Consider the following 23748-nt stretch of genomic DNA (forward strand, 5'->3'; position numbering starts at 1 on the left):
GAACTTAATTCGTTCCATAACCAGGTTCTTAAGTAGAAAAGTTTGTAAGAATAAGAGATTTTTTCCCATAGGAATCAATTTAAAAGCAAATAATGTGTGCGATTAGGGAAACCACAGGGAGGGTGGAGGCCCTGTTTCCTCCCAGGAGATTCCTACAGAGGCCCCATGGAGGCTTCTCCCTGCCATTTATGGCCCTGTTTCCTCCCAGGAGATTCCCAGAGAGGCCCCACGGAGGCTTCTCCCTGCCTTTTTCGGTTACAGTTTCAGAGGCTCGGGTTTGTAAGTGGAAAATGGTTCTTAGGAAGAGGCAAAAAAATCTTGAACACCCGTTTCTTATCTAGAAAAGTTCTTAAGTAGAGGCATTCTTAGGTAGAGGTACCACCGTGTACAGTATATACTCAGAAAATGCCTCCATTTTCTAAAGAATGGGGCTATAAACTTGCTTTTGGATTTTTCTGCTTCTAAGCATTCTACATGAAAGAGTCGTTTCATTTGGTGTATCACCATGCCCACCGTAGGGACTGCGAGTTCCAGCCCAATGTTCTTCTTTTAAAAATGGATGGTTGTGGATGCTACTGAACCATGGGCCGTAATAAGTTTGGTTTAAAGCTTGGATCCTCAGCTGGTGAGCTCTGATCCTGGGGGGCCTTCAAAAAATTGCTGTGAAATTGAAATTTAAGTTTGAAAGAAGAGGGGGGTGGTTCAAATACCGCTGTTCCCCCCTTACCAATGCCTCTACTCAGAGTAGAGGCATGCCAGCTTTTTGCCATATTGTCGGGCACAAAGAATCAGGACTGTTAAATGGCAGTTTAGAAGATTTATGGCTCAAGCCTATACCCGAGTATCTAGTCAATTAAAGTTCAGTAGTAAATTTGTGCCAGATAAGATCAATGGAATACAAGAGGGGTTGGACTTGGACTGTTTGTGAGAATATAACAGTTCCAGGCTGATGACTCACTTAACTCCACCTCTTCCCAGCTCTACCAGTTTTTCTCCTACATAAATGTGATGCATGGTGTGATTGGATTGTCTGACTGAGTAATATATAGGGTTTTTAGTTGTACTTTTTAATATATTAGATTTGTCCTGTGTGATTTGTTTTTATATTTATTATGTGAGATAAATAAATAAATAAATAAATCTTTTACAAAAATCAACAGAGGATACAGTATAGGACACTGCAATGGATTTATTTTATAATACTGTATTTTTCAGAGTATAAGATGCACAAGAGTATAAGACGCACCTTAGTTTTTGGGGAGGAAAAATTACACATTATTTTATCTCCTGCTTAGGGCTTTAAAAAACCTTCTTTGGAGAGAGTAACAATGAAAGAACTTGCAATTTGGAGCAAGTAGAGCAATGCAAAATAACCCTACAAAGGCAGGGTTTGGAAAACATTCTTCAGAGAGAGTAACCATGAAAGAGCTTGCAAGTGGGTAAGAGCTGGGTACATCGTTAGCACCTGGTTAGGGCTGGAAAGAAACTTATTTGGAGCAAGTTAGAGCAATGAAAAAACCCTGCAAAGACTTAGGGCTTGGAAAACATTCTTTGCAGAGAGTAACAATGAAAGAGCTTGCAAGCTGGTAAAAGGTGGGAACATTGTTAGCATCTGTTTAAGGCTGGAAAGAAACTTACTCAGAGTAAGTTAGAGCAATGAAAAAACCCTGCAAAGACTTAGGGCTTGGAAAACATTATTTGCAGAGAGTAACAATGAAAGAACCTGCAAGGTTTGTTAGTACCTAGCTAGGGCTGGGGAAAAAAAGCTTTGAAAAAAGCAACATTCAGAGTACAAGGCACGCCTGAATTTTAAGCCTCTCTTAAGGAGGAAAAATGTGCATCTTATACTCCGAAAAATACGGTAATTGTGAACTGGAGTGGGCACAGAGTTCTTCTCTAATTTTGTTCCCATGACAACAACCCCATGCAAGAGATTGTTTTGGGAGGAGATGTTTGAAGCAACCAGCGGGTTCCAAAGTCAAATGAGGTCTCAATCCCAAGTTAGTTCCTAGTGAAAAATATTGCACACCGCTAACATGTTGTGGCTTAGACTAGCTCTGTAGAGGAGCATGAAATAAAATGCACAGCTGTGATTTGAAATCCTTGTGACAAAATTACTATCCACCCTGATCCTGAAGCCACACTTACCCAACTAATCCACCGAAAATCTCAGTGACGTAGGAGTAGTCACCTCCTGACTTTGGGATGGTAACTCCCAATTCAGCGTAACAGAGGGACCCAAGTGCTGAGATGCCACCTCCAAGTATCCATATGATGAGAGCGAGTCCCACTGACCCAGAATGCTCAAGAACTCCTTTTGGTGAAATGAAGATGCCAGAACCAATGATATTACCTAAAAGAGACAAAAAGGTGAAATGATATGGTTATAACATTCACACTCGGCATCAAGTAGATCTTAGCTGACCTTGAAAAATCTGGGCCATACGTGTTCTGCCTGGCTCACAGCACGAGCTCCCAATTAATTGCAAAGTTAGACAAATCAGACACACACACGTGAAAAGGCAAGAACGCTGTCTTTATCCAAAGCAAAGTACTGTAGAAGCAAAAACCCCTTTTGGTAGTCAAAGGGCTCACCTTCAAAGTAACAGAATTGAATGCGGTGAAAAACAATAAACAAACACAAAGCAATTAACAAGTAGCTGTGAAGACATCACAGCCACTCTCCTTCAAATGTTTTCAAACTCACATGTTTGACTATGGTTTAAGTTCAGAGTCCTGGTATCAAAGCAAAGAGAGTCCTTGGAGACGAAAGCCACTTCCACTGTCACCGAATGGATAAACCTCCACATTTCTGCAGCCAAAACACTGCCAATTTAACGGCAGCCCCAATTAGTTGAACCACACCCAACCACTGGTGAAACTCTCTTATCTCCTGAAGTATTTCCGCAGCTGCTCTTTCCTAGTCATTGCTCTGTGGCTGCGTACATCAATGAATGCTTCTTCATCTGAGTCCAGCAAAGATAAGGAGGAGGATGAATTGCTCCCTAATTCAGACGCTTCGCTGTCTGAAGCAGTCGGCAGTAAAACAGGCCTCTGACACTGGGAGGATTCACCCACATCCACCCCCGCAGTCCTTGGGGCAGTAGCGGGCCCAAAACCAAATACAACAATACGTGGACAGGAAACCACCTTGGAAGGTGTCAATGGAAGGTATCATAGTAGCAATGATATGCTCCTACAGGAACAGTCAGGAACACAGTTCCGGTAGCAAAATTTGGAGCTCTACCCCAGAGCACCCAATTTGCACTGAAAGATGTTGAAACAAAATGCATAAGCCATGCCCACAGTGTGGTAGTAAAAGTTTTGGTAGCCCATCACTGCACAGTAGTAACTGTGAGAGGGATCTTGGAGTCCTAGTGGACAACCCTTTAAATATGAGCCAGCAGTGTGCAGCAGCTACCAAAAAAGCCAACACAGTTCTAGGCTGCATTAACAGAGGGATAGAATCAAGATCACGTGAAGTGTTAATACCACTTTATAAGGCTTTGGTAAGGCCACACTTGGAATGCTGCATTCAATTTTGGTCACCACGATGCAAAAAGGATGTTGAGACTCTAGAAAAAGTGCAGAGAAGAGTAACAAAGATGATTAGGGGACTGGAGGCTAAAACATATGAAGAACGGTTGCAGGATCTGGGCATGGCTACTTTAATGAAAAGAAGGACCAGGGGAGACAAGATAGCAGTGTTCCAATATCTCAGGGATTGCCACAAAGAAGAAGGAGTCAACCTATTCTACAAAGCACCTGAGGGTAGAACAAGAAGCAATAGGTGGAAACTAATCAGGGAGAGAAGCAACTTAGAACTAAGGAGGAATTTCCTGACAGTTAGAACAATTAATCAGTGGAACAGCTTGCCTCCAGAAGTTGTGAATGCTCCAAGACTGGAAGTTTTAAAGAAGATGCTAGATAATTAGGCCTGCTGGTTTGCAGTCAGTGATGAGCCGGGTGAGCAATTACACCAAGATTTGAAGGTCATGGAGACACAGGATCAAGATGTACATGGGATGGCTGACTATTGTTGGAGCATCAAGCGAGAAGGTCCACAGATTAAACACTCCAGAAAAAGCTATAAGTGAAAATGTTTAAAACTTAATATGCATAATTACCAATCGATAAAAAACCAACTCTTTGTATGAACACAATTTAACTTGCAGTAACTATTATAGCCTTTGTATGAATAAAATTAATCTTTGTAAACAGTATATTGGGTAAGTTTTTCCTTTCCTTTGTATGCACAATTTGTATGACTTTGGAGGGTATCCTGTAGCTTAAAAAGTTGACATGATAGACAAAAACTGTGGTTATTTTTGGATCCAGAGGCCAAACGTCAGTTGAAAAGAAGTCACAGATTTAAGACAACAAACATTGCTGCTCCCCAGTGTAAACGCAGGCCAGATTAGTTGGAAAAAAAAAGCATGTTTCACCCTCAATGTGTCGAAAAGAAATAAACCCACTGTGGCTATAACCATCAAAAGATTGCCTGCCTCTTAGTGTAATATGTATTATGTTAATCTCATTTTACGGTTGTGCCTGTCCCTAGTCATCATTTGTGCCAACAACACAAATACTTCTGAAAGTTGGCAAACTCAGATGTCTTAGACATTATCCCAAGCCAATAAAGGATTTTTCTCATTTGTTTGCATGCTCCATGTAAGACCTTCAATTATACGCAAGTGTTAGGTTGAATTATTTCTCCTTCAGCGAGTTGGAGATGAAAATAGGATTATGTTGGCAACCTATTCATCTTCTACGGTGTTTCCAAAAACCACTTTTTTTTCCTAAACTCTTTGGAGAAGAATAAACAAGTATCACATGGACCCACTAAGCCATCACTCCCTAAACCAGTGTTTCTCAACCTTAGCAGTTTGAAGATGTGTGGACTTCAAATCCCAGAATTCCCCAGCCAGCGTTGCTGGTTGGGGAATTCTGGGAGTTGAAGTCCACACATCTTCAAACTTCCAAGGTTGAGAAACACTGCCCTAAACCTTGAATCCAGTAAACAAAAATGTCTAAGAAAACCAAATTATTAAAGTAATAATTTTTTTAAAAACCTCAAAATCCAGGTTTACAATTTTTATTTATTTATTTATTTATTTATTTATTTGTCTGTCTGTCTGTCTGTCTATTTTATTTATTTATTTATTTATTTATTTACTTATTTACCTACTTACTTATTTACTTATTTATTTGATTTGATTTGTATGCTTTTTTTTTTAGTATAAGGCCTATTGATCTCTCCCCCCTTTCTTACTCTCTTTTTTCTCAATGTTTGTTTCTTATCTTATAGCTGCATGCCGTAAAGAGAATTTTAACCTTGTAGCTAAATGGCTTCTTTGGCAAAGCCTTTAGACCCGACCAAAGGAGAATCTAATTAACATTCAGAAGACCTTTCTCTAAGGAAGACTGTCACCTTGGTCAGAATGCTAAACTAGTCGGAGGAAACCGGAGGAAATTCCAGAGCGTAGGGCAAGAGCAGCATAAACGGAATAAGTGGGATTCTGAAAACAAAAAGGAGAGATGGGCCAATTGGTTCCGATGTTTCTTTTCAAGGTCATGGGTTATATAAGGAGATGCTAAGGAAGCAGGAGAAGACTTGGCTAACCCCCAACAACAGCCTTTTAGTAAAAAACATTATCATGTTGAAGCTAAGTTTTAAAAAATATGCAATCTCTTTTTTCTAATTTTATTTGTAACCTGTTTTTTTGTCATATCAAATGACCTAAGTGCCAAAGCCCACTGCAACAACATCACCAAAAAGGCTTCAAGAGTTGTTCACCTAATCCTAGGTAGCTTCTGCTCCGGTAAACTCACACTGGTAATCAGAGCATACCCTTGAATACAGCTCATCTGTCTTGAACCCACACCGCATTTCGGACATAAATACTCTAGAAAATGTCCAGCGATATTTTACTAGAAGAACCCTCCATTCCTCTCGTAACAGAATACCCTACGCAACTAGACTTACAATCCTGGATTTAGAAAGCTTAGAACTACGTCGCCTTAAACACGACCTGACTACAGCCCATAAAATCATCTGCTACAACGTCCTTCCTGTCAACGACTACCTCAGCTTCAATCACAACAACGCATGAGCACACAACATATACAAACTTAAAGTAAACAGCTCCAAACTCGAATGCAGGAAATACAACATTAGTAACTGAGTAGTTGATGCATGGGACTCACTACCTGACTCTGTAGTATCATCACCTAACCCCCAAAGACTTTACCCTTAGACTGTCCACTGTTGACCTCTCCCGATTCCTAAGAGGTCACTAAGGGGCATGTATAAGTGCACTAGCATGCCTTCCGTCCCCTGTCCTAATGTTTCTCTCTTACTAGTATCATGTATATAAACATTGTTATATCTTTGTATACTACCAATACATACTTGACAAAATAATATAATAATATAATATAATATAATATAATATAATATAATATAATATAATATAATATAATATAATATAATATAATATAATAAATAACTCCTAATTGGAGTGGGGGTGGAATCAGTTGAGACTCAACAAGAGAAAGTCAAATGGCAAAGACAACAAGAAGATGCGCAGAAAAATTGTCATGATTCCAAGTATTTGCAATGAAAGCCTGATACGTTTGCTAAAGGGATAGCATTAGGTCAAAGGAATAAAGCATCTTGGAGCATCTTGGAGTGGCTTGTTGGCATGGTCTCATTAACCATGGTTATTGAAGAAACCACACTTGGTTTGCATGCCAAGCCATTTATCATGAGTAGCCACAAAGAAACTGCCCTATATTACAATGAAAAGGTTAGTATTTTCCCGAGGAACATCAAGTTGAACAATCGAGATTTTGAGCAGCAAGGGGACCCATACTCCATATGAAACAGGGATATTCGAGGTTAAGTTTCCGTCTTCTAAATAAGATTGATTGATTATGTGCCATCAAGATAGTGTCAACTTTTACCAGCCCTAAATAAGCTTGTCTGTTCCTAAATATATTTATTTATTTTTATTTATTTATTTTGTCCAATACACAATGAGGGTTTTAGTGGGTATATATCTATATACACATAGTAAAATACATGATGAAGGTTATAGAGGAGATACTCATAGTAAAATATATCTAAGAAATAATAGAAAAGAAGGTATAGGAATAGAACATATCAATGAAAGAATAGAAGAAGAGATATAGGAATAGAAGAAAGGTATAGGAGATATAGGAGAGAAATAGGACGGGACGGAAGGCACTCTAGTGCACTTGTACTCGCCCCTTACTGACCTCTTAGGAATCTGGATAGGTCAACCGTAGATAATCTAAGGGTAAAGTGTTGGGGGTTTGGGGATGACACTATGGAGTCCGGTAATTCTGAGGAAAATGGAATCTAATGTTTGTTATGGTTTGATGTTGATAAAAGTTTAGTTGCCACACTCTTCGCTACGACAAACAATAAGTCCAGCTTAGATATTCAAAAATTTTGAGCAGGCAAGAAATGGGTCAGACCTTATAAGGCCAATATAGATTTAGACACATTTGTTCATATGTTTTAATCAGAATTTAACTGTCTCTGTTGTTGATTATAACCAACCAACTGAACACAAATAAAGCAACAATATTTTCTTTGTTCAAAAATACTTTGTTAATATTCTCAAAGCCAAGCTAGGTGGGTATGGGTAGAACTGGCAAACACAGCAGTTGGGAACATTTGATCTTAAAGAAAGCACTTTTTGTTCCCAATGGTTTTGAGAAATTCCACCGTCAATCATTCCAGACCCAATCATTCATAACTCTCTGTAACACTGCCAAGGCGAAGAAGACCTTAGATGATCTCCAACAGAAAACATGATTGTCCATTACAGTGTAGCCACTTACAATAAGTGAGTGATACTTGGTTGGAGAAAAGAGAACACAAATGGTTTGAGTTTAGTGGTGCTCATGTTCTTTTGTTTCAATGAATAAGCATGGCTTTTAAAATTATTATTATTATTATTATTATTATTATTATTATTATTATTATTATTATGTCAGTACAACACAGCAAACGAGATCACTATGCTGGATTTCGTATTTCATCACCAGTCAGGCGCTTCCCAAGCACCTGATGTAGCGGCGAATTATGTTTGCCGATCCCAGTAAAGCGGCCTTTTGCAATTGACAGATGGAGATTTTGTCAATTCCAATGGTTTTCAAATGTCCGCTGAGATCCTTTGGCCCTGCGCCCAGCGTGCCAAGTACCACTGGGACCACTTTCACAGGTTTATGCCAGAGTCGTTGCAGCTCGATTTTTAGATCTTCGTATTTCACTAATTTCTCTAGCTGCTTCTCCTCAATTCTGCTGTCTCCTGGGATTGCGATGTCGATGATCCATACTTTCTTTTTCTCCACGATCACAATGTCTGGTGTGTTATGCTTCAGAATTCAGTCAGTCTGAAGTCGGAAGTCCCACAGTAGTTTTGCTTGCTCATTTTCGACCACTTTTTCGGGCTTATGATCCCACCAGTTCTTTGCCACTGGTAAATGGTAGTTCCGGCACAAGTTCCAGTGGATCATCTGTGCCACAGCATCATGTCTATGCTTGTAGTCAGTCTGTGCGATCTTTTTGCAGCAGCTGAGTATGTGATTGATTGTTTCATCTGTTTTTTTACAGAGTCTGCACTTTGGATCGTCTGTTCATTTTTCAATTCTGGCTTTGACAGCATTTGTTCTAATGGCCTGTTCTTGTTCCTCCTCCTCCTCCTCCTCCTCCTCCTCCTCCTCCTCCTCCTCCTCCTCCTCCTCCTCCTCTTCTTCTTATTATTATTATTATTATTATTATTATTATTATTATTATGATATCCAGAAGAGCAACAAAGATTACGAGGGTACCGGGGGCTAGTTTAATGAAAAGAAGGACCAGGGAGACATGATAGCAGTGTCCCAGTATCTCTGGGGCTGCCACAAAGAGGAAGGAGTCAACCTATTCTCCAAAGCACCTGAGGGTAGAACAAGAAGCAACGGGTGGAAACTAAACAAGGAGAGAAGAAACCTAGAACTAAGGAGAAATTTCCTGACAGAACAATAAATCTGTGGAACAGCTTGCCTCCAGAAGTTGTGAATGCTCCACCACTGGAAGTTTTTAAGCACATGTTAAGCAGCAGTGGAAGTGATGTGCCGGTGTCTGGAGGCTGTTGGGGCCTGGATGGGTGTCAACAGACTCAAACTCAACCCGGATAAGACGGAGTGGCTGTGGGTTTTGCCTCCCAAGGATAATTCCATCTGTCCTTCCATTACCCTGGGGGGGGGGGGAAATTATTGACCCCCTCAGAGAGGGTCCGCAACTTGGGCGTCCTCCTCGATCCACAGCTCACATTATAGAACCATCTTTCAGCTGTGGCGAGGGGGGCGTTTGCCCAGGTTCGCCTGGTGCACCAGTTGCGGCCCTATCTGGACCGGGACTCACTGCTCACAGTCACTCATGCCCTCATCACCTCGAGGTTCGACTACTGTAATGCTCTCTACATGGGGCTACCTTTGAAAAGTGTTCGGAAACTTCAGATCGTGCAGAATGCAGCTGCGAGAGCAGTCATGGGCTTACCTAGGTATGCCCATGTTTCACCAACACTCCGCAGTCTGCATTGGTTGCTGATCAACTTCCGGTCACAATTCAAAGTGTTGGTTATGACCTTTAAAGCCCTTCATGGCACTGGACCAGAATATCTCCGAGACCACCTGCTGCCACACGAATCCCAGCAACCAATTAGGTCAGAGTGGGCCTTCTCCAGGTCCCGTCAACTAAACAATGTCGGTTGGCGGGCCCCAGGGGAAGAGCCTTCTCTGTGGCGGCCCCGGCCCTCTGGAACCAACTCCCCCCAGAGATTAGAACTGCCCCTACCCTCCTTGCCTTTCATAAGCTCCTTAAGACCCACCTTTATTGTCAGGCATGGGGGAACTGAGACATCTCCCCCGGGCATATACAATTTATGAATGGTATGTTTGTATGTATCTGTGTTTAGAAAATGGGGTCTTTTAAATATTTTTAAACAGTAATTTAGATTTGTTGTAAATTGTTTTCACTTTGTTGTGAGCCGCCCCAAGAGGGGCGGCATACAAATCTAAATAATAAATAAATAAATAAATAAATAAATAAATAAATAAACCATCTGTCTGAAGTAGTGCAAAGTTTCCTGCCTAAGCAGGAAAAGAAGTTGGACTAGAAGACCTTCAAGGTCCCTTCCAACTCTGTTGTTGTTGTTATTATTATTATTATTATTGTTGTTGTTGTTGTTGTTATTATTATTATTATTATTTATTAGCTTTGTATTCCGTCCCTCTCCGTAGACTCAGGGCGGCTTACAGCAATGATAAAAACAATATATAATGACAAATCTAATAGTTAGAATCTAAAATAACAATAATACATTTAAAAAGTCTAAAAAACTATTATTGTTATTGTTGTTGTTGTTGTTATTATTATTATTATTATTATTATTATTATTATTATTATCCTTGATTTGGCTTCTGCACATGCACAGCAAACAAAATATCAACAAAATATGAGGATGCACGCGAGAGCGAGATTTCAGCGATTTTCGGCGATATTTTTGCTTCCGCGCATGCACAGAAGCAAAAAGTCGGCAAAAATTGGTGAAATCTCTCTGGCGTTCATGCGCAGAAGCCAAACCTCATGCGGGGGGGGGGCGTCAGGTACGCGTAGCTCTGTGCGCATCCCGGAATTTTCTACCACGAGGGAGCACCTGACTGCACCAGCTGCTGCTCACTACTGCTCCCATCCGGTCACATGACCATGAAGCTACGCCCACCGTCACATGACCATCAAGCCATGCCCACAAAATAAGCCACACCCACATTTTGGAACCTGTCCCTGCCTTTAGGGCTACACAACACTAAACCTTTTTTTGAATTTAGCAATGTGGAGACCCCACTTCTTCTACAGACAGGAGAATTACATATCTTCCTGAGTTACAGTCTAATTTTAACTTATCTGCTGCCCATTTGGCTTAGACACAGTTCTTAAATAACTACATTTCCTTTTGCTATAGGCTAGTTATGGCGAACCTATGGCACGGGTACCATAGGTGGCACATGGGGCCGTATCTGCTAGCACATGAGCTGTTGCCTTAGCTTAGCTCCACAGTGCATGAGTGTGACAGCCAGCTGATCCCAGGCTCTGGGAGGGCTTTTTTTGGCTTCCAGAGAGCCTCCAGGGGGATGGGGGAGGTCATTTTTACCCACCCCTGACTCCAGGAAAGCCTTTGGAGCCTGTGGAGGGCAAAACGTGAGCTATTGGGCCCATCAGAAGTTGGGAAACAGGCCATTTCCAGCCTCCAGAGGGCCTCCGGGGGGATGCTGTTTTTGCCCTCCCCAGTTATTGAATTATGGGTGTGGGCACTTGCGCATGAGCGATAGCATGTGCACACACTCTTTCGGCACCCGAGGAAAAAAAGGTTCCCCGTCACTGCTATAGGCCATCGTCGTCCCTTCTTCTGTTAGACACCCGTATGTTCTCCGATGCCGTGTTTTAAGCTTCTTCCGAATCCTCCGCCTTTCCTTCTGTTTCCGACATCCTGCTGCTCCCATCTTGCCAACTTTGGGTGATGAGGCTTGCATTTTATTAGGAGGGTTTTAAAAAAAAAACCACGTTACACAGCTAGTCAAGGCGGGATACAGTCTGGACAGTTATGCAAGGGAGTTTCTTAAGTTCAACTCGGGGGAAAAAGCCATCGCCGAGTGAGGTCTGGCAAACCAAAATAGAATTACCATTCGGCAAGTGAGAAGTGAGACTGAACAAATCTATTGTCAACATCTCTCCCCCACGTGCTTTTTTTTTTTTTGGGTCAAATCAGTGGAAATCTCGCTGGAATCTATCCTTCCCTGTTTAATTATTTTGCAATTTATTTTAGAACACTGCTCTTACGCAAAGAACTCGCGATGTAAATACTGAGAAAAGAAATACCGCTACATGAAAAAGAATCCTTCTTCCAGAATGTTTTAAAATTATTAAAAACTTAGCAAGGTATAAAAGAGGAGACTGTTAAGCAGTGAAGGGCTGCAAAAATTTTTACTACTACACTGTGGCCGTGACTTCTTTTGTGGGTGTGGCTTGCCGGCCATGTGACCAGGCGGGAGTGGTTTGATGATCATGTGGCAGGGCTTAAAGGTCATGTGACTGGCTTAAAGGTGGCCAACTTGATGTCACTCAAGTCAAGGGTTTGGGTTAGGGTGCCTGGCCTCTCCTCACCTCAAAGAGATAAAATTTCCCTATCTATTTGCTATGACTGAACATCCAAAATATACTATTTAATTCTATGTATATATGCCATATGTGTACCTACCTATTACAGACAGGCACACAAAAATATACATTGTCTAATATATAAACTATATATGTATGTTTCCCAAACTTTTGACATATGTGTACCCCTTCTATAATTTTCATAATGCTTAATACCCCTTGTAAAAAAAAATGGATGTATTTTAATAACAATCAATATATATTTTTTCTTTTTTTGTTACATACACAAAAAAATAATAAATGAAAAATAAAATTATTCATAATAAAATATAAATAAAAGTTATATTATAAATAACATTTATTTGGATCAATGAGAAGGATGAAATTGTTTGTGCTGAGATGACAGATCGTCATAATTTGGTTCCCTGGTTGTTAATTTTAATCTGAGATGCGATTCCATGTCCTATAGTCTCTTCCGTTTTTTCGACTGAATGTCTACAAATGCCGAAAAAGCAATTTCGCATAAATATGAAGTTGGAAAAGGCAAGGTGTATTTCATAACTTTTTCTGAACACATACCCCCACCAAACTCTTCCCATACCCCTGGGGATATGCGTACTACACTTTGGGAAACACTGGTGTAATTAATCAATTTTCAGAAGCTAATGAGGTAAGGATGCACCTTGCTTTTTTGAGTGGGTGGGTGGGTAGCTAAAGAGAGTTTACAAGTCAATCTTAACTCCTGGCAACTCCCTGGGTATGTCTCTGCACTTTTTTGGGGACAAGATTTCAGAAGTGGTGTGTCTTTGCCTCCTACCTAGGGTGAAGAGAGAGGTAACAGTCCAAAGTCACCCAGTTAGCTTCATCCCTAAAGTGGAACTAGAACTCAAAGTCTCCCAGTTTCTACTCTAAGAAGCTCTGATCATTATAAAAGCAAATATGGGGAAAAATTAGTGCCAATAAAAGAGAATATGTGTAGCCCAGGAATAAACTGTGCTCTCCTTGATTGTCTCTCAGCTTGGTGGCTTTCTTGCAGATGTTACATTACAAAGTTAGGTAACATAAGTGCACTGGTGATGTTACCTAGTTTGGTAGTGAAACGTCTGCAAGAAAAGTATCAAGATCCAGTACCTTCAAAAATTAGATCGTATCAAATGACCTAAGTGCCAAAGCCCACTGCAACAACATCGCCAAAAAGGCTTCAAGAGTTGTTAACCTCATCCCACGTAGCTTCTGCTCCGCTAAAACACTACTAAGCAGAGCATACAAAACTTTCACCAGACCAACCCTTGAATACAGCTCATCTGTTTTGAAGTCACACCGCATTTTGGACATAAACATTAGAAAATGTCCAGAGATACTTTATTAGAAGAGCCCTCCACTCCTCCACTCGCAACAGAATACCCACGGCAACTATACTTACAATCCTAGGTTTAGAAAGCTTAGAATTACGTTGCCTTAAACATGACCTAAGCATAGCCCATAAAATCATCTGCTACAATGTCCTTCCTGTCAATGACTACTTCAACTTCAACCACAACAACACACGAGCACACAACAGATACAAACGTAAAGTAAACCGCTCTAAACTGGACTGCAGGATAAACTTTAGTAACCAAGTAGTTGATGCCTGGAACTCACTACCAAACTCTGTAGTATCATCACCTAACCCCCAAATCTTTGCCCTTACACTATCTATCTATCTATCTATCTATCTATCTATCTATCTATCTATCTATCTATCTATCTATCTATCTATCTATCTATCTTATTTATTTATTTATTTATTTATTTATTTATTTATTTATTTATTTATTTATTTATTTATTTATTTATTTATTTAATTAGATTTGTATGCCGCCCCTCTCCGTAGACTCGGGGCGGCTCACAACAATAACAAGAACAATGTAAGAACAAATCTAATAATTTGAAAAACACTAAAACCCCCATTATTAAAAGCAAACATATACACAAACATACCATGTATAAACTGTATAGGCCCGGGGGAGATGTGTCAGTTCCCCCATGCCTGACGGCAGAGATGGGTCTTAAGAACTTTACGAAAGGCAAGGAGGGTGGGGGCAGTTCTAATCTCCGGGGGGGAGCTGGTTCCAGAAGGTCGGGGCCGCCACAGAGAAGGCTCTTCTTCTGGGTCCCGCCAAATGACATTGTTTAGTCGACGGGAGCCGGAGAAGGCCAACTCTGTGGGACCTAACCGGTCGCTGGGATTCGTGCTATCTACTGTTGACCTCTCCTGATTCCTAAGAGGTCAGTAAGGGGCGTGCATAAGTGCACCAGTGTGCCTTCCGTCCCCTGTCCTAATTTTTCTCTCTTACTAGTTTCATATATTGTTATATCTTTGTATACCACCAATATGTACTTGACAAAACAAACGAACAAAATAAATAAAATAAATAATCTCCCAAAGAATTGTGTCCACATCAATTCTTCCTCTGAACCTGCTTCATTTCAAATGGGCTCCCAAAGAAACACCCTTCTCCCAAAAACCTCAGGTAGGCAACTGTAAAAACTCTTGGCTTTACACAAAGATCTGCTTTATGGTCTGATTTCTGAAAGTTCACGTTTAACCTTCAAGCACCGAGCTAGAAAGCCAAAATACTGCCAGCTAATGCTGTTCTTTTCAATCACATGGGCAACATGAGATTAATTAGTGTTAAGTCCAAATTTATTAATTTCCTCCAAGGCTTCACCCAAGGCCAACTGGCTTTGATTCCTTCCAGTTGCAGTGGCCTTTGGGGGGTGCTTTAAAGAGTTCTTTCCAAGTTCTTCATTTTTTAAAAACAGGGCACCTAACCTTGTAACCAAGATCTGTAAGGAGTTGGAGGGGCGGGGATTGAGCCTAAGAGATATGTAATGAAGTAGGGGGAAATTGCATTTATCTAACAGTGTGCCTGGAATTTTTGTACCCAATGAACTCAATTTGTATAGTCTGGAGGACAGAAACGAAAGGGAGGACATGATCGAAACATTTAAATATGTCAAAGGGAAGTGTTTTTAATAGGAAAGTGAACACAAGAACAAGGGGGCACAATCTGAGGTTACATAGAAACATAGAAACATAGAAGTCTGACGGCAGAAAAAGACCTCATGGTCCATCTAGTCTGCCCTTATACTATTTTCTGTATTTTATCTTAGGATGGATATATGTTTATCCCAGGCATGTTTAAATTCAGTTACTGTGGATTTATCTACCACGTCTGCTGGAAGTTTGTTCCAAGGATCTACTACACTTTCAGTAAAATAATATTTTCTCATGTTGCTTTTGATCTTTCCCCCAACTAACTTCAGATTGTGTCCCCTTGTTCTTGTGTTCACTTTCCTATTAAAAATACTTCCCTCCAGGACCTTATTTAACCCTTTAATATATTTAAATGTTTCAATCATGTCCCCCCTTTTCCTTCTGTCCTCCAGTTAGTTGGGGGAAAGATCAGAAACAACGTGAGAAAATATTATTTGACCGAAAGAGGAGTAGATGCTTGGAACAAACCTCCAGCAGACGTGGTTGGTAAATCCACAGTAACTGAATTGAAACATGCCTGGGATAAACATAGATCCATCCTAAGATAAAATACAGGAAAGAGTATAAGGGCAGACTAGATGGACCATGAGGTCTTTTTCTGCCGTCAATCTTTCTATGTTTCTATGTTTTTAAATATTTTCATCGAAAGCAGGAGTCTCCAACCTTAGCAACTTTAAGACTGGTGGACTTCAACTCCCAGAATTCCTCAGACAGGAATTCTGGGAATTGAAGTCCACCATCTTAAAGTTGCCAAGATTGGGGACCCCTGATCTAGAGCACAAACAAGCTGTTCCTACAAGAAGCCAAAATGTTTAAACCTAGCAGGTTATAAGCCTGCACATTCACACAAGACAAATCACACTTCTAACTGTAAGAAAGTCAGACCTTGAAATGTGTAGTTCCTTTATGAATAGACTTCATGCTGGCTAGGAATTTGGGATGATGGTGTCACGGTTAAATAAAAAATCAATCAGGAAACTATCAATATTAATGTAAGTTATGATGTACTCTGCCTAGAGTCATCTAAAAAAATTAGAGAGTCAAACAAAAAAATAATAATGTTTAGTAATGGTTGTATAAAGACCTAGTCACCTTGGAAAGCTTTGAGCTTCCATTTAGAAGGATGTGACTATTCCATTCCAGATCAGGGGAGGGGGGAGAGGATATTTGTTTTTTTCAATTGATTGAAAGAAGTTGTAACTTAAAGTAAACATTAGCCTACATTCCTCCACTTAAAATAAAGGGGGGGACATGAACAGTTCAATACAAATATTTCTTCTCCTGTTTTGTATTTAGGATCAAGGTTTTTTTTCAAAGTTTTGTTTATCGATTTTCAAAGAGTAATAAAAAGAAAACAGAATAAATCTAATAGATTTTCCACAGGTCATAACCTGTATCCATTACAAGTTATTATTTATAATTCACTACGCAGTATATTCCATTCAAAATATGACCCCACTAATGTATGTGTGTGTGTGTATATATAAGTATGTATATATAGTGTTTGCCCTAGAACAAGGACAGAAACAGCAGCCTGAAGATGACGAGTGGGACCTCGTCGAAACGTCGCCAGAAATTTCCAAATCCTACAAGGGAAGAAACCCGAATATACCAAGACCGTCATACCTGTACCCGTGAAAATCTACAAAAACAAATGTATATATTTATGTCGGATCACCCTGGTATATTGAAGGAACGTCACAGCTCCTTTTTGCCTGTAGGCCCAACCTAGGACCATTTCAAGGCAGTTAATTTATTTATAGCCGACAACTATATTCTGTATGTGTCAAATGCTAAAAAAAACATATATATATATATATGTGTGTGTGTGTGTGTGTGTATACATACAATTTTTTTCACTTTATATATTATAAATGTATATATATGTCAAATGTTTTTTTAGCTTTAAAACTTTAAAAAAGTTTTCTTTTTTTGACACATACAGAATATAGTTGTCCACTATAAATAAATTAACTGCCTTGAAATGGTCCTGGGTTGGGCCTAGAGGCAAAAAGGAGCTGTGACGTTCCTTCAATATACTGTACCAGGGTGATCCGACATTAAAAAAACCATATATATATGGTTATATAGTATATATATAGGCCGAAATAGATCTATCCTAGTCTCCCTTAATTTTCAAATTCAGCTTAAACATGTGACATATATATATATATATGTGTGTGTGTGTGTGTGTGTGTGTATATATATATATATATATATATATATATATATATATATATATATATATATATATTATATATATACACACACACACATGCACACACACACACACACACATTTATAATATATAAAGTGAAAGAAATCGTGTTGATATCTCTTATTTTATATCAGTAAAGAGTTAACCGTATTTATAGTTACTTATTTCATCTAAGGGGTTTTTTTTTTATGTTAGGTGAAGATTAACAATAGCAGAGAGACCTGGCAGTGGATTAACAAAATTGTTTTGTGCACCCTCAAGGGCTCAATTAATATCACTGTGGAGTATGTTGGTCCGTTCTCCTCTTTCCTTTCGCCAAGAAAATTCTAATTAGAGCTCATTATTATTTTTCACATGAATTTCAGTTTTATTTTTGATCTTTTGGGGTCACACAGGTGAGCTGGCGAAGAGAACGTAGAGGACTTCCCAGAGGAAAGAAAGATGGAGATCTTTTGATAGAGGCGATACTTTGCAACCAACATCCAATAGAGCCTTGAGGTAGAATAATTCTTCCCAAAAGGAGCACCCTCCAAATTTTGGAACGGCAAATTCCATAATGCCCAGCCGGCTCATGAAAAAATGAACCAGGTAGTGGAACATTGAGGGGAATGAGAGCTAAATAGGCATTATATACCATTATATATTATGATGTAGGGTTTCCTATTTAAGCAGGGGATTGGGCTAGAAGACCTCCAAGGTCCCTTCCAACTATGTTATCCTATCCTATCCTATCCTATGCCATCCCATCCCATCCTATCATATCCTATTTTCTATTCTTCCCTTCTCTTCTCCTCTTCTCTCTTCCCTTCCCTTCCATTCCACTCCATTCCACTCTACTCTTCTGGCTGCAAACTGTGAGATTTTTTTATTTTGTATCCGTCATATAAACAAAAATAGTGTATTTGATCATGCAGTTGGGGATCAACAACATAACTTCCTTGTTCCTTCTGCAGACGTTTCTGGTTCCAACCCTAATATCATCTTCATCGTAACACCAATATGACGGGTGGATTTTGTTTTAGAATGTTGCTACTATCTTTATTTTATTTTTTAACTATATAACTCAAATAATATTAACCGCTCCAAACTTGACTGTAAAAAATATGACTTCAGTAACCGAGTTCTCGAAGCGTGGAACTCATTACCGGACTCCATAGTGTCATCCCCAAACCCCCAACACTTTACCCTTAGATTATCTACGGTTGACCTATCCAGATTCCTAAGAGGTCAGTAAGGGGCGAGTACAAGTGCACTAGAGTGCCATCCGTCCCCTGTCCTATTGCTCTCCTATATCTCCTATACCTTTCTTCTATTTCTATATCTCTTCTTCTATTCTTTCATTGATATGTTCTATTCCTATATCTTCTTTTCTATTATTTCTTAGATATATTTTACTATGAGTATCTCCTCTGTAACCGTCATCATGTATTTACTATGTGTATATAGATATATACCCACTAAAACCCTCATTGTGTATTGGACAAAATAAATAAATATAAATAAAAAATAAGAAAACCTCCCATTTTACCTAGAACAACTCTGTGAGGTAGGTTGGGCTGAGAGAATGGGAGTGGTCCAAAGTCACTCACCTAGGTTTTATGTGTAAGATGGGGCTAGTATCACATTCTCCTGGTGTACCGACCAGTCACTTCACCACAACATGAAGCTTGCTCTGCCTGGTCAACTATCTGTAGAATGAATCTCTTAGTCCTAATTGAGGCAAACTGTCAACGTCATCATTTTTTTCCAAGTCAACCCGATCACTTATGAAATTTTAGAATCTATCTCATGTCGATATTGGCTACAGTAGAAGAAGTAGTGCATCAAAGACAGGTGAAAACTTCATTGTCCTCTTTATAATGTCCCTTTTAAACTCCTCGCCCTCCCAAATCTTCCTGAGAAATCTGTATTCAATTTAGCCAACATTCTAGAGAAAATTCACAGATCAATAAAGACGAGTAGGGGACTGGAGGCTAAAACATACAAAGAATGGTCATAGTGATGGGCGAACCCAACTGTGTTCGGGTTCGGCAAGTTCGGACAAACTTTAGGCAAAATTCGGCTGAACCCGAACCGAACCCGAACGGGGAATCCCACCAAGAGATTCCGGGGGCAGAGCTTTGACGTCACGTATACCGGCAGGTTGCTAAGGACGCCAAGGTGATCCATGGAATCCAGGAAGTGATCACCTTGGCGTCCTTAGCAACCTGCCGGTGACGTCAAAGCTCTGAACGCCGAATGCGACCCCGAACTTTGCCCGAAGATTCAAAAAATTTTGGGTTCGTGTTCAGCATACCAAACACCGCAAAATTCAGTACGGACCCGAATTGTGCGGGTTCGGTTTGCCCATCACTGATCATAGGGTTGGATTTGTCTAGTTTAATAAAAAGAAGGAATAAAGGTAAAGGTTCCACTATCTCAGGGATTGCCACAAAGAAGAGGGAGTCAAACTATTTGCCAGCACCTGAGGGTAGAACAAGAAGCAATGGGTGGAAACTAATCAAGGAGAGAAGCAATTTAGAACTAAGGAGAAATTCCCTGACAATTAGAACAATTAATCCGTGGAATAACTTGCCTCCAGAAGTTGTGAGTGATCCAACACTGGAAGTTTTTAAAGAAGATGTTGGATAACCATTTGTCTGAAGTGGTGTAGGGTTTCCTGCCTAAGCAGGGGGTTGGACTACAAGACCTTCCAAGGTCCCTTCCAACTCTGTTATTCTGTTATAACATCTGATGCCCAGTTCCTGGTTGGACTTATTTAATAAGGATGGTAGCATATTATTTACCACAGGTAACATGATAGCTATAACTATAGCTTGTTATAACTATAACTATAATGATAACTATAAATGAAATCTGAGTGCAATCCTGAAATCAGAGTGTGGATCTATGATCTCCAAATCTTGCAAAAATAAGCCTGCATCGTATCTCTATTTTTTGCAGGGCATCAGTGTAAAAACCCAACAGGCATATACTAACTCTTCAAAATTATAACCATCAGGAGAAAATATTATAAAAATCATCTTGACAAAGAGAATGAAAGAAAGGGAATACTTATGCTTGAAATATCAGTAAATGGTAATTGATCTACAGTGTTCCCTCGATTTTCGCGGGGGATGCGTTCCAAGACCGCCCGCGAAAGTCGAATTTCCGCGAAGTAGAGATGCGGAAGTAAATGCACTATTTTTGGCTATGAACAGTATCCCAAGCCTTCCCTTAACCCTTTAAACCCCTAAATTACAATTTCCCATTTCCTTAGCAATCATTTAGATTATTACTCCCCATGTTTATTTATTAAAGTTTATTAAAAAAATGTTTTTTAAAGGCAAACGAAAGTTTGGCAATGACATATGACGTCATCGGGCGGGGAAAAACGTGGTATAGGGGAAAAAACCATGAAGTATTTTTTAATTAATATTTTTGAAAAACCGTGGTATAGACATTCCGCAAAGTTCGAACCCACCAAAATCGAGGGAACACTGTATTTGGAAATAATGGCAACAACTCTGCAAGAAATACAGTCCATCTTATCTTAGTTAGCATAACTATCCTGCTTCCTGTGCAAACGCAAAGCCCTGATGGGTAACATAAACTTTCTTCGATCCTAGTGCCAGGGATAGTGTAAAGGTAAAAGTGGTTAGAAAAGTTAATATGGCAGTTGCAAGGAGAAGATCGCTTTGAAGGAGGAAGAGGACACTATGTCCCAAAGCAGCAAAACCATCTTCTAGGAGAAGGGAAACTCTGACTGCAAACCTCCACTGCCTTGTGGCTATATCCGCCATTGGAAAAGGCTTCAGGAGTAAACATTGAGGAAAAATCCGGAGCTTGGAAGCAGTTAGCAACAACAACAACAACAACAGAGTTGGAAGGGATCTTGGAGGTCTTCTAGTCCAACCCCCTGCTTAGGCAGGAAACCCTACACTATTTCACACTTGGCCAATAAAGAATTCTATTCTATTCCACTCCACTCTACTCTACTTTACTCTTCATTATTCGATTCCATTCCATTCTATCCAATCCATTCATCCATTCCATTCCATTCACCCATTCCACTCCATTCTATCTATCCATTCCATTCCATTCCACTCCACTCCACTCCATTCTATCAATCCATTCCATTCCACTAAATTCTATCAATCCGTTCCATTCCATTCACCCATTCCACTCCATTCCATCTATCCATTCCATTCCACTCCATTCCATCCTATCAATCCATTCCACTCCACTCCATTCTATCAATCCATTCCATTCCATTCCACTCCACTCCATTCTATCAATCCATTCCATTCCATTCCACTCCATTCTATCAATCCATTCCATTCCACTCCATTCCATTCTATCAATCCATTCCATTCCACTCCATTCTATCAATCCATTCCATTCCACTCCACTCCATTCTATCAATCCATTCCACTCCACTCCACTCCATTCTATCAATCCATTCCATTCCATTCTAATCCACTCCACTTCATCCATCCATCCATCCACTCCACTCCACTCCACTCCACTCCACTCCACTCTTCATTATTCGATTCCATTCGATTCGATTTGATTCCATTCGATTCCATTCCATTCTATTCTATCCTATTTGGAGTAAGTACTACCAAACATGCTACCCTGAGGATTTTTTTTGGAAAAAGTGTAGGCTTAAGATTTGCACCACAATGAATTCCCAGGCACACATGTCTATTTCTTTCCTTAGAGCTTAAAATAACAGCCCCGTTTTCTACAGAAGCTTACCCAAAGACAATTAAAGCACCCCGTGCTGGTGCGCTGCCTTGGAAAAAGGCCTAAATAGGCAACGGCAAAGCTTCTGTCACAAAAATTAAGCAGCCTTAGGCTGGCAAAGACATTGTTGGTGGCATTTACGTAATTGGAATGATATATCAAAGCGTGGCTTTCTCCCAAAACTACCCTCTGAAGGAGCTGCCCTTTATCCAGACGGCTCCCAAGATTTAAAAAAGCAAAGCAAAGCAAAAGGACTCTTGGATTCTTGGTTAATTTGCCCCCCTCGGAGACCACCTGCAACATCTTCATTCATTAGCAGTGCTTGCTTGATAGATTTAAACAGGATTAACTGACTTCACCAAATTTTCTGGCTTTCCACAGCTAAATCCACAGGCACCCCAGGACTGGCTAAAATGTGAAAAATGCGAAAGGTTTATACGATGGCTAAAAACATACTATTTAATTATTTCCTATTTTAAAAGTAACAAAGGATCATACTAAGGCAGTGTTTTTCAACCAGTGTGCCGCGAGACATGGTCAGGTGTGCCGCGAAGAAGGAAGCTCAGGTTCCAGTCTCGCAATTTTTTGCTGAGAGAGAGAGAGAAAGAGAGAGAGAAAGAAAGAGAGAGAAAGAAAAGAGAAAGAGAAAGCAAGAGTGAGAGAGAGAGAAAGAAAGCAAGAAAGAGAGAGAAAAAAAGCAAGAGAGAGAGAGAGAGAGAAAAGGAGAAGAAGGGAGAGAGAGAGAGAAATGAGCAAAAAGGGGAGGAAAAAAGAGAAATGAGAAAATGATTGAGACAGAGAATGAGAGGAAAGAGAGAGAAACAAAAGAGAGAGAGAATTGACTCTTGATTTAAAGCATATGATAAAAAGCACCCAAAGAATAAGAGAGAGAAAAACCCCAGCCCTCACCTGTTTTGGGAAATGGTTCAAGAGTATACACACACACACACACACAAGGGGGGGGGAGGAGACAGGGATGGAAAAAGAGAGGAGAGTGTCTTAGGGTGTCATTTTGTGTCATTTTGGTTGGTGGTGTGCCCCAGGATTTTGTAAATGTAAAAAATGTGCCGCAGCTGAAAAAAGGTTGAAAATCACTGTACTAAAGTACTAGAGGACAAATAAACAAGATAAAGAATACTATATCGCGAGGGGTAAATTTTACAATTGGATTACAGTAATGGAAAAAAGGAAATAGAATGACTGTAAATTCAAAGAAAAATGGAGAAACCAAAGACACAGAAATGTAATTGTAAATATGTTTTTCACATTTGTTACACACTGCTTTTCTTTTTTGTTGTTTTTGTTTTCAAAAAATTTAATATAAATTATTTTTAAAAATAAAATAAAATGCGGTGGACAAATTGCAGTTCAGAGGGATGTGTGAACACAATTTGAACATAGGAACCTAAGAAGAGCCATGCTGAATCGGGCCAAAACCCATCGAGTCCAGCATTCTGTATCACACAGTGGCCCACCAATTGTCCATGGGGATCTTGAGCAGAAAGAGAAGGCAAGACCCTCCCTTTCCCT

The 23748-nt window shown here is 39.9% G+C and overlaps 1 protein-coding gene across 2 annotated transcripts in view; it reads right to left on the reverse strand.

The window, feature by feature from the left end:
• The window catches only part of SLC7A10 (solute carrier family 7 member 10), a 61394-nt gene that overhangs the window by 16123 nt on the left and 21523 nt on the right, over positions 1-23748 (reverse strand). For both annotated transcript variants that reach the window (XM_070760329.1, XM_070760328.1), the window contains exon 2: positions 2149-2353. Coding sequence is in view for 1 of the 2 variants with exons in the window: in XM_070760328.1 (XP_070616429.1) it covers positions 2149-2353 (205 nt within the window). In the remaining variant the exon portion in view is untranslated. The remainder of the gene's footprint in view (positions 1-2148; positions 2354-23748) is intronic.

The sequence above is a fragment of the Erythrolamprus reginae genome, chromosome 9, assembly GCF_031021105.1.
Source record: "Erythrolamprus reginae isolate rEryReg1 chromosome 9, rEryReg1.hap1, whole genome shotgun sequence".
Taxonomy (NCBI): Eukaryota; Metazoa; Chordata; class Lepidosauria; order Squamata; family Dipsadidae; genus Erythrolamprus; species Erythrolamprus reginae.